This window comes from Callorhinus ursinus, unplaced genomic scaffold, assembly GCF_003265705.2.
Source record: "Callorhinus ursinus isolate GAN/ISIS: 27379988/994484 unplaced genomic scaffold, GSC_fseal_2.0 scaffold4, whole genome shotgun sequence".
Taxonomy (NCBI): domain Eukaryota; kingdom Metazoa; phylum Chordata; class Mammalia; order Carnivora; family Otariidae; genus Callorhinus; species Callorhinus ursinus.
Genome location: NW_027397066.1, coordinates 120,193,026 through 120,208,592, shown reverse-complemented (window position 1 = coordinate 120,208,592; position 15,567 = coordinate 120,193,026). Strand labels below are relative to the sequence as shown.

The following is a 15,567-nucleotide window of genomic DNA, read 5'->3' as shown; positions in this document are numbered from 1 at the left end:
AATCCGCTCACCCCACCCCATGCTGAGTTGCTTGTGGATTAAATATGATGAGTGTAAATCAGTCTAGCGTAGTCCCTGGCATACATTAAATGCTCAGTAAATGTTAACTATCATCACTCATCAAACAGAATTGACATCATTTGTTTCTTCCCCCTTGTAAACCTCTTAGGGATAGTAGTGGCTCTACCGAATTCAGCATGGCCTTCTCAGCACCTCACACAGAGCGATGCTCACCAAGTATTAAATGGTCACGTGCCTACTCAGTTTATGCAGAAGTCCCAGCTACCTGTACTTAAACTGTGGCTAAGGACACCACTCCCTCTTCCTTATCTTCTCCAAGTCCAACATGGCCAGAGGAGGCTCTTCCTAAACATTGGACATTCATTCTCAGTTACCAAACTCGTATCGATGCAAGCTTTCTTCAACAGTTTTAAAAAGTCAATGCAAGCTCTTATCCTGGAAATTATTTTCACACTTTATAGGCTTGGGTGTCTTTTACAAGATATCAGGTTCTCTGAGAATGAGACAGAGGGAAGGGCAAAAGGAGCTATTCATCTCATTTTATGTAAAGCTTTTCACAATAGCTGGTGTCGGGTGGTAATATTTGATTTCACACATTCGGACGACTGGAGAGTCTTCACCGTATAATGAGACCCAAAGTGATGAAGTAGAGGTATTCTTGTTTCATTAGGCCTTCATTGGGATATTAAAATCAAAACCAAATAATCTAGAACACTATTGAACATTTTGTGGTGAGGGGAGGCTCTGTTCAGCCTGGAGGGGTTAGCACCTTTGATCTTGTATCTCACATTGGATACTTTCAACACTATGTTGCTGTTGTTCAGTTTCTTCAGTGAGTCACTAATTTCTGTTTCCTAACAGACCTCAAACCTAACCCCACCTCTCCATTTTTACCAACAGCGCCCTATGTGTCTGGAAAATCACTACCAATCTTCTTACAATTATAAATTACTAAACACAGAAGGATTCAAGCCACCATGAGTAAAGATCTGCATGAGAAAAAAATTAATTTCATTAATTAAAACTATTGAAATTATTAGATTCAAAATAGTCATTCAAAAAATATTTATGGGGGACCCCTGGGTGACTCAGTTGGTTAAACATCTGCCTTCGGCTCAGGTCATGGTCCCAGGGTCCTGGGATCGAGCCCCACTTCGGGGTCCCTGCTCCGCGGGAAGCCTGCTTCTCCCTCTCCCACTCCCCCCTGCTTGTGTTCCCTCTCTCACTGTGTCTCTCTCTGTCAAATGAATAAATAAAATCTTTAAAAAATATATTTATGGACTACTTATTTCACGCCAGGCACTGCTGTAATCACCAGTGAACAAAACAGCCAAAGATCTCCACCTCCATATGGTGCCCATTCTAATGGCTTCTCTGGAAGCTGGAACAGTTTCATACTTATCTCTGAATCCCGAGTACCTGGTAGAGTTTGGCATATCAGATGCCCTCAGCAAATATTTGTAAGATAAATAAGTTAATGACTGTTATCTGTTCTCTCTTTTTTGTCTCTCCTCCTTCCCTGCTTCCCGCTCACTTCCCTCCACTTCTGCTTATGTACACTCTTAGCCAATAAGTATAGTTTATAAATGTCTTTTGGGAGCATTAAAAAAAAGTAAGTTCCATGTTACCTGTTTTTCATCAACAAAAGAATCCTCTTTGAAAGAATCTTTCTTCAGTGACTTGGTTTTACCATTCATAGTTTCCCACTTTTTATTTAGGCATTGTAACCAAAGATGAAACTGCAAAGAAAGATAAAGATTTTAAAGGAAAGTCCCAGAAACAGGTCCACTTCAATCCTGGACAGACTACAGCCACATGGAGACTGAGAATTATATCTGACAATAAATACGAGGCTTCGGAGACCTTCCAGATCATTCTGTTGAACCCTGTCATGGCTGCACTGGAGTTTCCGGAAGTGGCAACTGTTGAAATTGTCGACCCTGGAGATGGTATGTGATTTATGTTGGTATGATTTATTAACTGGTACATGTTCCTGCATCCATTTCAGGCGTTCATACTTCCCTCAGGCTCCATAAGCCACTGAGTATGTTCATACCATTTAGGATTTAAAGTTAGGTAATCACTTTAAGGCAGTAATTCTTCCTTTGCTCTTAGGATTTTTTTTTTTAAAGATTTCATTTATTTATTTGAGAGATAGTGAGAGAACACGAGTGGGGGATTGGGGGAGAAGGCAGAGGGAGAAGGGGAAGCAAGACTCTCCCCTGAGTGGGGAGCCCGATGCAGGACTCCATCCCAGGACCCTGAGATCAGGCAGATGTTTAACTGACTGAGCCATCCAGGTGCCCCTGCTCTTAGGATTATTGAAAAGGAATATAAGAGATTGAAATAGACATGACTTTACCAGCATTCCTTTAAAATATGCACAAGCCCTTATAGTTAGCTCTCTACACACTCGGTATGGCCTAGCATTGCCTCCAGATGGCTGATCCTCAGGGCTCTTTCCAGGCCCACTAATTTCTCACCATTTTCTGGGAGCACCTCATCAGATCAGGGAAGGACTTCAGATATCCCTTGTCCTAGATGTGGCTGCTAGGCACTAGTCAACTTGTTGGTTTTAGCATGTGTTCCACAAAGCTCTGTTATAGTTGTGCCTCATATGCTTGAATTCACAGGTTCATTTTATTCATTTACTCATTCATTCATATAGCAAATACCTCCCAAGATAAATTAAAAAGGGAAAAAGAAGTTTTAACTAGTAATTGTGCTATTGGTTGCCCCTTTTCTTGAAAGGAGAAGAATACTCCCTTAAGGAAGGTTTTAGTATTCATCTTTGAATTTTAATTAGACACATTGATTGTCATAATAGTTGAAAGAATTCAGGCATCCCCTAGAATTGCATGATTTACTACCAGGGCGTAAGTCTTAGTTAATTCACAAGAATGCATGGAGAGTCCTCTGTATTCGTATGTCCCAAACTGCATAGCAAAAAACAATAGTATAATATAATTTCTACAGCAGGATTAGAAAGCTTTCCATAGACCAAATAAATCTAGAAACTGTTTCAAATATCTTCCTTCCTTTGAAGCATCATAATTCACGCTAGCATAATAAACTTTCTAAGAAATTCTCCTACAAAGAAACTTGTTTAACTTTGTTTAATTAGTTTTCCCAAACTAGAACATAGACTTTTTTTTTAATTTATTGTCCCCAAGGAATATCCTCTAAAATCTCTTATAGTTTTCTTTAAATACAATTTGGGAAATACTGTTCTATACACTTTGGTTTTTGGCAGACAAAAGTAGAAAACGTTGCCCCATTACCCAATGAACAAGGTATCTTATCAGTTTTGTTGATGACAACACTTAGACACATGAATCAATTAGGAAAGCCCAATGTTAGGATACATGGCTAAAGCAGTCAAGAGTTCTGAGGTAAGAAGGTGGAGAGATCACCATAGTCATAAGCAGTTAAGCCTCCTGGAGGAGGGAGGGTTTGAGCTGAGTCTTAAAGAATAAATGGGATTTGGATTCCCTGGTGGAAGAGAGCAGGCTTTTCAAAATGGGAAAAATAGAGAACATGTCTGAACAACTCAGTATTAACGTATTTTTCCAGTTTTTTCACATAATAATAATTTTAACTTACTTTTAGCTTCTTCCATGATGCCAACTTTTTGAATCAAGAGATGTCAAGACAGTAGACTACCATAGGAGGGTAAAATGGCAGAAAGAAAATTATCACTGGTCTTTTCCTCTGTAAATCGGGACCACTATTTTCCTAGAGGTAGATATCAGTATCTGTCAAAACTAATTTAGGCAACAAAATAAAGAAGAAAAAATTAACCCATGATAACTAGACAATTCAACATTGAATTCTGGGTTATCACTTAGTAATAGTTCCAAAAGAAGAAATGATGGTCTATACAATATTTTTCCTTCTTGCTTGCAAGAGGAAGACTCTATGTGTATATATGTTATGAAAGAAAGAACTAAAGAAGTTGAATGTGGTTTGATTTGTTGTCCATTTGACTCTGAGTAGGAACAACACACTTAAATTTCTATTTTTTTAAACAAACACATATATTTAATTGCACACTGCATGCTTAATGAAAAGCCTTGGAAAATGTTGAAAAAAAAAGAAAAATACTACATATAATTCCATCAACAAGAGATAACCAATATTCATATTCATATTTCAGTGAATGTTCTGATGATGTGTATACATGCGTAAATATACACACATGTGCATGCATACAGATGCACACACACAGCTCAGTAAATTCCAATGGGAATGTTATTTTAAACATTAAGGGTAGGAGTATGTTAACAATACCAGAATTAAAAAGCCTAATAAAAAAATTAAGGGAGAACCAGTAACTTATTTTTCCCAAAATATTAATTGGCCACTGTCTTCCACACAATATCTGCACAATAAGTGTTAAGTAAAATGTTCATGGAATAAATCAGGAAAAAGTTATTTCCACATTAATGTGTTAGATTACTTGATCGTTAAAAGCATTTTTTAAAAAGTAAGCAGTAAAAGTAAAGCAAGGGTAGAAATGTGTGATCTCTATTTAGAAGACCTAAAATTTGATCTCAAAAAAAAAAATAAAGACACAATTGCTGCAAGATTTTCCTTTCCATTTTAGTGCCAGCTTTTCTTTTTAACCTTTCAAAAGCCTCCTAAACCCAATTCCACTGCTTCTCCAGCTCCACTTAATAAGAAACATTTCCTATTCCCACTGTATCTCATATAGTTAATCATGTTAGGAAAATATAGGGGTCAAAGACTATGTACATTCCTACTCAGGTTAAAATATCACCAATATCACCAGTCCATTTGAAGCCTTGCTGAAGTGTCTTCTACCATCTTTTCTAGAATCAACAGTTTATATTCCAGAGGCAGAATACAAAATAGAGGAGAATGTTGGAGAGCTTTTGATTCCAGTAAGACGGTCTGGAGATGCTAGCCAAGAACTAACGGTCATTTGCTCTACACATGAAGGTAGGAGGCTTTGCAGAGTACTGACATCCAGGAATAAGATTCTTAGGACCGTGGGGCTACGGGGAGTAGCTGGGTGGTGAGCCAAGCGCTTGCAGAGGCCTGAAGCCCGGATCAACCCTGGTCCATGCCCTGCTACCTGACAACCTTGCAACCACGTGCAGGTGCTCTAATTCTGGGGGATCTCGTCTCTTCAACCAAGGGTAAAATTTCACTGGAAACTGGGATAAAAACGTATGTTGAGACTACCTCGTAAAGTTGTTTGAGGGTCAAATGAGACATGTGAAAATAGTTTTTATATGCTGGTAGAAAATATAAATAAGGGATTCTTACTTTTAATGGTCTGCACTGCACTTAAGAAACAAGGTAAAATAGTCTGTATGTACTACTCGGTCTCTTCTCCTCCCTCCCTACCCCCAACAATGAAAAATGCCCCCTAATCATGGGCCCTGGTGTCCTTACCCCTCAAAGCAATGTCCCGTTCTTTCTGACCTCTCCACTTCTATACAGTCAAAATTTAGCTGTCCTCTGTCCAATCCCTCGAGGTCATATGTTTTCACTCATTAGAACTATGTAATAGACAAAAACAATGGACCTATAAGAAGACCACCCAAATGAGAAGAAAAATAAGCTATAAAAGTAAACTACATTTTTCTACACTAACACCAATATTTCACCTCCAGTACCAGATGTGTGCAGGTTTTTCCCATACCAAGCAATTCTCCAATTTCTGCACACACCAGCTGAGTGTCCTCAAATTCAATTCTGACACCATCTACCTGGAGATAACACAGACCCTACAGGGTAAGGTCTCCATCCCACAAGACCGCCTCCACTTCAGATACCTATCCCAAGTTTAGGTTGTCACTGTGTTTCTGACCTACTGGAGGTTCCCACTACCCCTGTTTGGGTCTGATAATTTTCTAGAATAGCCTACAGAACTCAGGAAGCCATTTACTTACTAGATTACAGGTTTGTTCTAAAGGATACAACTCAGGAACAACCAGATGGAAGAAAGGCCTAGGCAAGGTATGTGGAAAGGGGCACAGAGCTCCCTCATGCTCTCTGGGAGCATCCCCTTCCCAGCACCTAGAGGTGTTCAGCAACCCAGAAGCTTTCTGAACCCCTTTGGTTAGGCTTTTTTTCTGGAGGCTTCATTACATAGGCATGGTTGATTAAATCATCGGCCATTGGTGATTAAATCATCCCCCAGATCCCCTCCCCTCCCTGGAGGGTTAGGGAGTGAGGCAGAAAATCCTAACACTCTAATCACTGGTTGGTTTCCCTGGCAACCAGTGTCCCACCACCAATGCCATCTAGGAGGCCCCAGCAGCAGTCATCTCATTAGCATGCAAAAAGACATATTGCTTCAAAGATTCTAAGGGTTTAAGGAGCTTATGTGCCAGGAAACAGGGACAGAAACCAAATATATATATTACTTATGTCCCAGGCTAATTTATTCAGAGCTTACTCTAGCTAGGGGGTCAGCCACCATCACTTGCACTTGGCAGAGACTCAAAGGCAGGCAGAGGAGTGGACTGCTTTATAATGGAAAAAAGGTAAGGTATACCCTGATTGGAGGCTGTTGGCCTAAGGAAGCTGGAGGTCTACGTGGTTGATGAGGGAAGTATGTTTGGCTTTCTCTGGTTGGTCCTAAATTGGAAGCCAGGGCAAACATTAGAGAAGTTGGCAGTTATTAACTCCTGACCATTTGAGGCCAAATGTCACAGAGGTAGCGGTTTCACTTCCTAGATGGGTGGCTGCAGATGGTGTGTCAGATTTCTATTTTTATATATGGTCTGACCACTCTCCATTCATTTAGGCAATCTCTCCAAATCTATGCTCACACTTGCTAAACATCCAACAACGCACAGCACAGCCCCCACAATTAAGAATCACCTATAAAATCTATTAATAGTGCCAAGGTTGAGGAAAGGAACAAGAATAAATTCTCCTCTGCCCTGAGGACAAGGAATTTGGCAGGAGGCAGGTGAGTGCTTAAATTACCTCACTGAGTGCAGGTAATTTATTTTGAGATTTTCAAAGTCAACTACAAGGACAAGCCTCTGTAGCACATCTTCAAGATCTTCACGTTTGTTTTTGGCTTTATGTCCAGAGATGAACTGCCCTGTTCATTAAAGCCGGTTCTTTAACTAAGATTCACCTCTTGAAGGCATCAGACACTGCCAGCTACATGTAACTTACATTTTAACCTGGTGTTACCCCGTGCAGGAAGTGAAAAGCAAGGAGAAGAAATTACAAGGTGAGGCCGTCCTTGAGGTCTTCTTTGCCAAGTGATCCCTGGGAGGATGTGCTTCGCTCTCTCTTCCAAGTCCACACTGGGCTCTAGTTTAAGTCTTAGAATGAATGAGGACCTGGGCATGCAGGGGAGGGGCTGCAGCTTGGCAAAGAAGCTCATTCTCTGCTGTAGGCTTCCAGCTGGGCTTCTTCTGGTACCAGTGGCATATTCTCTGTCCACATGCATACTGTCTGGAAGATAAGGATTCTAGAGTTTACCAGATGTGAATGGGAGGAAAGAGGTGGTAAATAGCCCAACTTGGAAGATCAGTGGCAATTGCTAAAGGACCACCAAAGTCTGCCCATCCCTCTGCTTCTGGAAAGAGCTACATTGTAGAAAGATCAGCAGAACAAACTAGGAAGTTCAGAAGACTTGGCAATGAGTCAGTTAGGATAAAGGGATGCCTCCGCCCCACATGAGAGAAGCTACACCCAGATCTAGCTTCCCATAGAACTCCTCAATGGGACCCAACTTCCGATACGGTCTCCAGGTTCAAGACTGATATTCCCAGAAAACTCCCTACTTAACTGGGGACACACAATTCACACTACTCAGTACCTGAGTCTTGACCCACACAAAAGACAGTTCTCATGTTTTCAGTAAAAAATTTAAAAAAAAAAGTTTAAAAAGTATAACAGGGCCAGGGTCCTTCTCAGGAGCACAAAGCCAAGGCATTCATGGTCACACCCTGATTCTTGCACACCTCTATGGAATCACAAGAGACTGAGAACTTGTAAATTTTGTATGCACATTTGAGTGGCATTATGGTATTTATCCTCACCTAATCCCCACAGATACTTAAAAATCTCAGAGGGTGAGAGTTTAATTTGGTTATTTAAAGATTTATTTGTTTGTTTTTTAGAGAGAGAGAGAATGGGGGAAGGGGCAGAGGGAGAGGGAGAAAGAATCTTAAGCAGACTCCTCACTGAGTGCAGAGCCCAATGGGGGCTCAATCTCACAACCCCAAGATCACAACCTGAGCCAAAACCAAGAGTCTGACGCTTAACTGACTGTACCACACAGACACCCCTTAATTTGGTTATTTAAACCTTTATGGAGCTCTTATTAAAGTGAATCTTTACCAATTCTTATTTTCATGAGTAAAATAAGCATAAGCTATATGAACAGTTGAACGGAAAGCAAACTCATGCTTTGTACATTAGTAGTAATTCACAAATACTGAACACATATTACACCTACAGGTAGATGAAAGGAGTGACTAGTTTTATGTTGTGCTTTGATGGGGATGTCAAGGTCCCACCATTAACGTTCCAGTCTGCTATGCATTGCCTGTCCTTGCTACATGCCTATAATATCTATCATCAGTATTCTCAGACTATGACATGGGGGCATTGTATTTTAAAAAAAAAAAAATTGTTTGGGAGAAGAAGAGCTGGAGGGATTAACTCCCTCCATGATGAAGAACTATGACTCGCTAGAGAAATGTTTTAAGCTCAAGGATACCTTGGGAACGGATATGTGCAAGTCAGTTTTTGGCCCTGTTTTATTCTTAAGATAGATGTCGTTCATCTTTTTCTTTTCAATAGTCACTTCCTTGTTAGGAAACTGCTCTTATAGGAAAAAAACAGCTGATGAAGAGCAAACCACAGAACCTAAAACCAACAGTCCAGGAATGGTACTGAATCATCCTGTGGTTTTGGTCAGCCCCAAGTCAAATAGGTTGAGGTTTTTAAATGATCAACTTTATCCATTTGCTAAGGATTGTGTGGTGAACCACAAGCCGTGGTCTAGCCCCACTTCTTTGATTGGGCTGGTTTTCCGGGTCATGTTAAAGAGGAGGTAGAAAGCAGATTATTCCGAGCAGGTTCCAAGCACATCCAAACAGAAGAATTTCTCTTTTCTTTTTTTTATTAAAAAAAAATTCTGTGTCTATTTATTTGGTTGTAAGAGTGTATATAGGTTATGGAAGCTACACCTTGCATCTTGGAGGGTCCTTTAAATCATCTAGAAGTTCCTTGACTGGAGACTTGTGGAGGATAAACTTCAGTTTTTTGTTTATTGGAATATGTTTTTACTTTAAACTCAGTCTTGCAATTCTAGGTTGACAGTTACTTTCTCCCAGCATTTTGAAATTTCAGCATCTTCTACCTTCCACTGTTGTTGTTAAAAAGCCTGCCTGTGGTCTAAAGTCATCTTTCAGTGATGGGTCTTTTCTATGCGTTCTAGATCTTCTCACTTTTATTTGACTGAATCTGTGAAAGATCTGAGGGCTTTACTTGAGGAGGCTTTCCTCCAAGAAAGAGTTGTGTTGCTTTTTGCAGGATTTAAGAGCAGTGCTGACCCAGAAACACTCCCGCTCCCCTGCATCCCCAGGCTTAATTGCAGAGTTTCAGACTCTGCTCCCTGGTGGAGCACCGCATCCCCTGCAGGGCTGATGCTATACTTACTCTCGGGACCACACCGCTTCTAAGTGGAATTCCCTTCTCTAGCTTTATGGGATTTGGGGTTTAGGGGTTTTAGGATATTGTTTTTGTTTTATTCTGACCCTTGATGATTTTCATTATTCGTATGAGCACAGAAAAGCCAGAATAATATTTCTTCTGCATATGTTGTAGTGGGAGAGCCAAACTACTGGGGACAGTGTCCCAAAGGCTCTTCTAGACAGAGCTCCCGTGCCACTCCAGCCCAGCATTCCCCACCCTTCCTTTCTCTCCACTTGCTCCCCAACCTGTCCGAGTCACAGACCCTCCTGGGCATGACATGAACTGTGCCTGGGGCTTCTGACTAGGACCTGCTCCAACCAGGAGTCAAATGCTGTGCTTTTAAAGATGGGTGATTTCCTGTCTTGCTGCCCTATTTAAAATCTATACTAAAGGAAATTTGTATGTTTAAAAGAATTTATAATTAAGTAATATAATAACTAAAGATAATGTGGAGAAGTAAAACCTGCCCATCAGGAGACGTGTCTTTGACTCACAGATAAGTCACCGGGGCACTCCCTGCCTCAATTTTCTCATTGATAAAATGCCCTCGGCTACCTCATAAAGTTACCAAATACCATAATATAGTGATTCAGTTGCCCTTTAGTATAGTTTCTTGATAGGGCTTTCTCTGACTTTAAGTATGATCTATGATCTTTATAAAGCAAATGTACTATGTAGCCACAGAAACTGAGCCATATATACTCTCTGTAAAGAAACAATTTTTTTTTTTTTTTACTATAACTTCATAGATTCTCAGACTCCCAGTGATGTCTGAGATGGGCTTGGACCCGGGAAAATCTATGCCATCATCATCATGGATGCAGTGGCATGCTGGATCCAGCTAGAAACCACGGGTAAGAGTCAGTTGTGTATGTTGTCATCCCAAATCTAGGTCTGACTTCACATTCATAGTGAAACTGCCTGGTGGGAATATTTACATGACAAAAATCAACAAAGACTACAGATCAGGGCGTTTGGGTAGTTTGTTTATTTGGAGAGCCAGTTGTTTTTTGGTTTTTGATTTTTTTTATATTCAGTTAGCCACTGTATAGTACATCATTAGTTTTTGATGTAGGAGAGCCAGTTGTTAGATGTTACCAGCAAACCTTCCTGCTGGTGGTGGAGGGGAGAGCGTGGTTCTTAGGTTAGTATTAAATGAATCCTTGGGTCTAAACTTAATTTTGGAGAACTAAGCGATACTCACTAAGACAGTCCATCCTGCCTCATAATCTACCTCCACAAACCACAAGGGACATATTATATGAGAGCCTTCTCTAATGTTCCTTGCAAAAATGCTATAACACAACCACAGGCTAGTAGCCCTATAAGACTTGAGGCCCAGTTGCTAAAGCATCTTTTTGAAAACAACCTGGAACACCACTCATACTCTTTAGACATGCTTCACTATTACATAAGAGATATGCACAGACCATTGCCAAGAACCTGTTCTTATACCTCAGGTTATATTTAATGTTTTCAGAACACAATTTTCTCTCTTAAATCCTGGGAATTCTTAACTTGCTACCAATAAAACAGTGCTTTTTACTTAAACTAAAATAAATACCAGTATTCTCTGTTCTTGACTATTACATCATTGGTTTTCCAAACTAAAAGTTCCAGAATCCTAGGAAGAATGGACCATTTAGATAAACTAAATTTTTTTTATTAAATGATATGCAAATTAGACTCTTTTCTATCAACACTACGTGTTTTAAAATTTTTTGCTAGGGGCGCCTGGACAGCTGAGTCAGTTAAGGGACAGACTCTTGATTTCGGCTCAGGTCATGATCTCAGGGTCCTGGGACCGAGCCCCAGGGTTGGGCTCCACGCTCAGCAGGGAGTCTGCTTGAGGTTCTCTGTCTCCCTCTGCTCCTGCACCCGCATGCACACACGCTCGCTCTCTCCCTCCCTGTCTAAGAATAAATAAATAAACTTTTTTTAAAACTTTCTAAAAAAATGCTAAAATGTATTGTTTCACTTTTTGTTTTAGTAGAGTTCCACAGCCAAATGATTTTCAGTAAGAATTATATTTCAATCTTTCACTGAACCCAGAAAACTACGTAATTAAATGAATGTCTATTTCACCAAGTGGATCAGTCAGCTGAAAAAGTTGAACAGAAAAGGGGAAAATCCCAATCACTTTTGTTTTGTGAACTATGATAAATCATTATTTGAACATTCACTAGACAAAATATATTGCAAAAGAGATTTAATAAAGATAGTTGCTATTTAATAAAGATAGCATTAGATACTCACTATACAAGTCCAGTGTGTATCTGCTTTTGGTATTTATCCTGAGGTGCTAAATGTGCAGATTCTGATAAGGTTGTTTTCTCACATCAGCTGTCATATCAACATTCGGCAAGCCAGATGACTAGGGGGGAAAAAAGTGTATTCTCATGTATAATCCCTTTTAAACTTTGCACTCTTAAAAAAGCATCCCAAAGGTTGTTTGTTATCTAATCAGATTATTGTAAGAGTTATTGACCTTTTTCCGATTTTTTGTGTATATCCTGAAGCATAAGAAGTCTCCCCAACAGTGTGTCATCGGGTCCTGTGAGCTTTCTTTATTGGAGCCACTTACCTCTCTGTTTTGCTGGGGAGTGCCTCTCTTTAGCCCTTGCTGATGTCTCTGTATCTGACATGCTAAGGGCCAACCTCTCCTTCCTGATTTGGCTCAGAGAGCTTTTCAATGCATAGATCTCACAGGACTGAAGCGGGAGGGAACGTCATGAAGGAATAAAATTCAAGGCACAGTCTGGCCCTGAAACTTGGCTAGCTGCCCCAGCAAATGCTCATCCCCCCCCATAGCTACCCAGGTCTAGCAGTTCTTGCCCTCCGCTTTTGTGAACAAGTTTTATTCTCATCAATCCCTCCAACTCTAACCTTTCCTTTAGGCTTCCAGAATAACAAAACAGTCCACCTGGTAATTCTAAAATTTGTTCTATTGAAAAATCATCCTGAAACATTTTGTGAGTTAGTGCCCCTCTGAACAAAACCTAGGAAGTCAATTTGGAAAGCATTTTTATTTTTTAGCAAGCTGTACATATACATGCAACACATACCCATAGATATCAACTCGTATTTACACTGATTCCCATTAGCAGGAGGACAGCGGACATTGGTGTTAGCCAGCATGTTATATGCAAATACCACAGCTACAAGCAAGAGAGACCCTTGCAAGACTAGAGTGTCAGTTCAGAAGTTCACTATCATATCCCCACTGCTTCTCATTAAGGAGAAATGGAGTGGGAAATATTTAGGCTTTTCAAAAATTGCTTATTTAACATATTGAGTTATTTTACACAGTCTTTATTCTACCTAAATCTGGTCTGCCTAAAACATTTAAATTACTGTGACAATTTTTACTCTTTTAGCTCTCAATCTGTGTGTTATTTTTTTAATACTGCAAAAAAGTGCACTGACTTGAACTATTGATGGGGATCATAAGATGGCACAGCTGCTATGGAAGACAGCACAGAGGTTGCTCAAAAAATTAAAAATAGGGGCCCCTGGGTGGCTCAGTCGTTTGGCTTCTGCCTTTGGCTCGGGTCATGGTCCCAGGGTCCTGCGATCGAGCCCCGCATCAGGCTCCCTCCTCGGCGGGAAGCCTGCTTCTCCCTCTCCCATTCCCCCTGCTTGTGTTCCTTCTCTCGCTGTGTCTCTCTCTGTCAAATAAATAGATAAAATCTTTAAAAAAATTAAAAAAAGAACTGCTATATGGTCCAGCAATCCCACTTCTGGGTATATATCCAAAGAAATTAAAAGCAAAGTTGAAGAGATATTTGCACACCCTTATTCATAGCAACATCATTCACAATAGCCAAGGTGAAGCAACCCAAGTATTCATGGACAAATGGACAAATGGATAGATAAACATACAATGGACTATTAGCCTTAAAAAAGAAGTAAATCCCCTCACATGCTACAACATGGATGAAACTTGAGGACATTGTGCTCAATGAAACAAGCCAGTCACAAAAAAAGACAAATATTATATAATTCCATTTACATAAAGTACCTGGAGTTGAGGAATGCATGGTGGTTGCCAGAGACTGGGGGCAGGGTGGAGGGGAGGAAATGGAGAGTTGTTATTATTTAATGAGCATAGAGTTTCCATTTTGCAAGATGAAAAAAGTTGTGGATATCTATTTCACAACTATGTGAACAGATGACACTACTGATATGTACACTTAAAAATGGTCAAAATGGTAAATTTTAGGTTATGTTTCTTTTACAATAATAAAAACATCACACTAATTCCCAGGAATCCTATTCCTAAGTATTTACTCAAGAGAAATAAATTATATATCCACTCAAAGACCTGTACTAGAATATTCATGGCAGCATTATTCAGAATAGCTAAAAACTGAAAACAACCTGAATTATCAACTGGTAAATGGAAAAATAAATTTTAGTATAGCCATACAATGGAGAATACTATTCAGCAATACAAAGGGAAGAAAAACCCTGATGCATCTCGAAGGCATTGTGCTAAATGAGAGAAATCAGACCTAGAAGAGTAAGAACTGTATATTTCATGTACATGAAATTCTCACAAAGGCAAGTAAATCTGTAGTGACAAGACAGATTAGTGGTTTCCAGGGCTGGGAGACAGAATGGGAGAGGTATTGCAAGGGGTATACGTCAACTTCTTGGGGTGGATAAAAATGTTCTCTGTTTTGTCTGTGGTATAGGTTACATGACTGTATACATTTGTCAAAACTCATCAAATAGTGGGTGTAAATTTGTGAATGTTAATGTATGTAAGTTATTATAATAAAATTTAAAACACACTACATCCAAACTGAAATCTTCCCATCAATCCTGTACTTCTTGTAAAGTAACAGGTACTTTTGTGGCTGCATTTCAGTGCCATGCAAAGACCTCTAGTCAGGGTGTGGGCGTCGGATTGCTCGCTGCCGCTTGCAGCTCCGCCGCGGTGGGAAGGGCAGGGCAGGGCAGGAAAACACCTGCACCATGACCACGGCCCGGTTCTCTGGTCCGCATCTCTCTGCACTTCAGTTTTCCCATCTGTAACATGAACAAATTGAGCCAAACCAGTCCTAGTGTCTTACGATCCTTCAGTTTATTTAGCCCCTAATCCAAACAGACCTTATTCAATATATACTCTGTTTAGAGACCACTAACTGTGGATCGTGTCAAAAAACAAAAAACAAAAAACAAAAAACAGGGTCCAGGGGCGCCTGGGTGGCTCAGATGGTTAAGCATCTGCCTTTAGCTCAGGTCATGATCCCAGGGTCCTGGGATCAAGCCCTGCATCAGGCTCCCTGCTCAGTGGGGAGTCTGCTTCTCCCTCTCCCTCTGCTTGCTGCTCCCCCTGCTTGTGCTCTCTCTCTGTGTCTGTCAAAATAAAAAAAAAAATCTTTAGAAAAAAAAAAACAGGGTCTGTTCTGAAAGCCTTCTAATTACAATATTAATATCTGTGACTGTCAGAGATAAGTGTGATTTATAATTCATACAGCCTTGTGCTCAATGCTATTGCCTCAAAACAGTTTGAAGAACCAGTGGTGGGTGTTGGTGGGAATGCAAGCTGGTGCAGCCACTCTGGAAAACAGTAAGGAGGTTCCTCAAACAGTTGAAAATAGAGCTACCATACGATCCAGCAATTGCACTACTGGGTATTTACCCCAAAGATACAAATGTAGGGATCCAAAGGGGTACGTGCACCCCCATGTTTAGAGCAGCAATGTCCACAATAGCCAAACTGTGGAAAGAGCCAAGATGTCCATCAACAGATGAATGGATAAAGAAGAGGTGGTGTATATATATATATACACACACACACACACACACACACACACACACACACACACACACACA

General features: G+C 40.3%; 1 protein-coding gene and 2 long non-coding RNA genes across 3 annotated transcripts in view; 1 reads left to right on the top strand and 2 right to left on the bottom strand.

The window, feature by feature from the left end:
- The window catches only part of FREM3 (FRAS1 related extracellular matrix 3), an 84,991-nt gene that overhangs the window by 53,196 nt on the left and 16,228 nt on the right, over positions 1-15,567 (top strand). Inside the window, exons 4-5 of the mRNA XM_025873834.2 lie at positions 1,740-1,970; positions 4,858-4,983. Of these exons, the coding sequence (XP_025729619.2) occupies positions 1,740-1,970; positions 4,858-4,983 (357 nt within the window). The remainder of the gene's footprint in view (positions 1-1,739; positions 1,971-4,857; positions 4,984-15,567) is intronic.
- On the bottom strand, positions 497-3,779 carry LOC141372513 (uncharacterized). Its single transcript, XR_012377780.1, has 3 exons — positions 3,625-3,779; positions 1,650-1,760; positions 497-1,010 (listed from the first exon to the last, which is right to left on the bottom strand). It is a non-coding gene; the product is annotated as an uncharacterized lncRNA (long non-coding RNA).
- On the bottom strand, positions 4,789-6,198 carry LOC141372514 (uncharacterized). The gene is made up of 3 exons (XR_012377781.1): positions 5,943-6,198; positions 5,443-5,549; positions 4,789-4,853 (listed from the first exon to the last, which is right to left on the bottom strand). It is a non-coding gene; the product is annotated as an uncharacterized lncRNA (long non-coding RNA).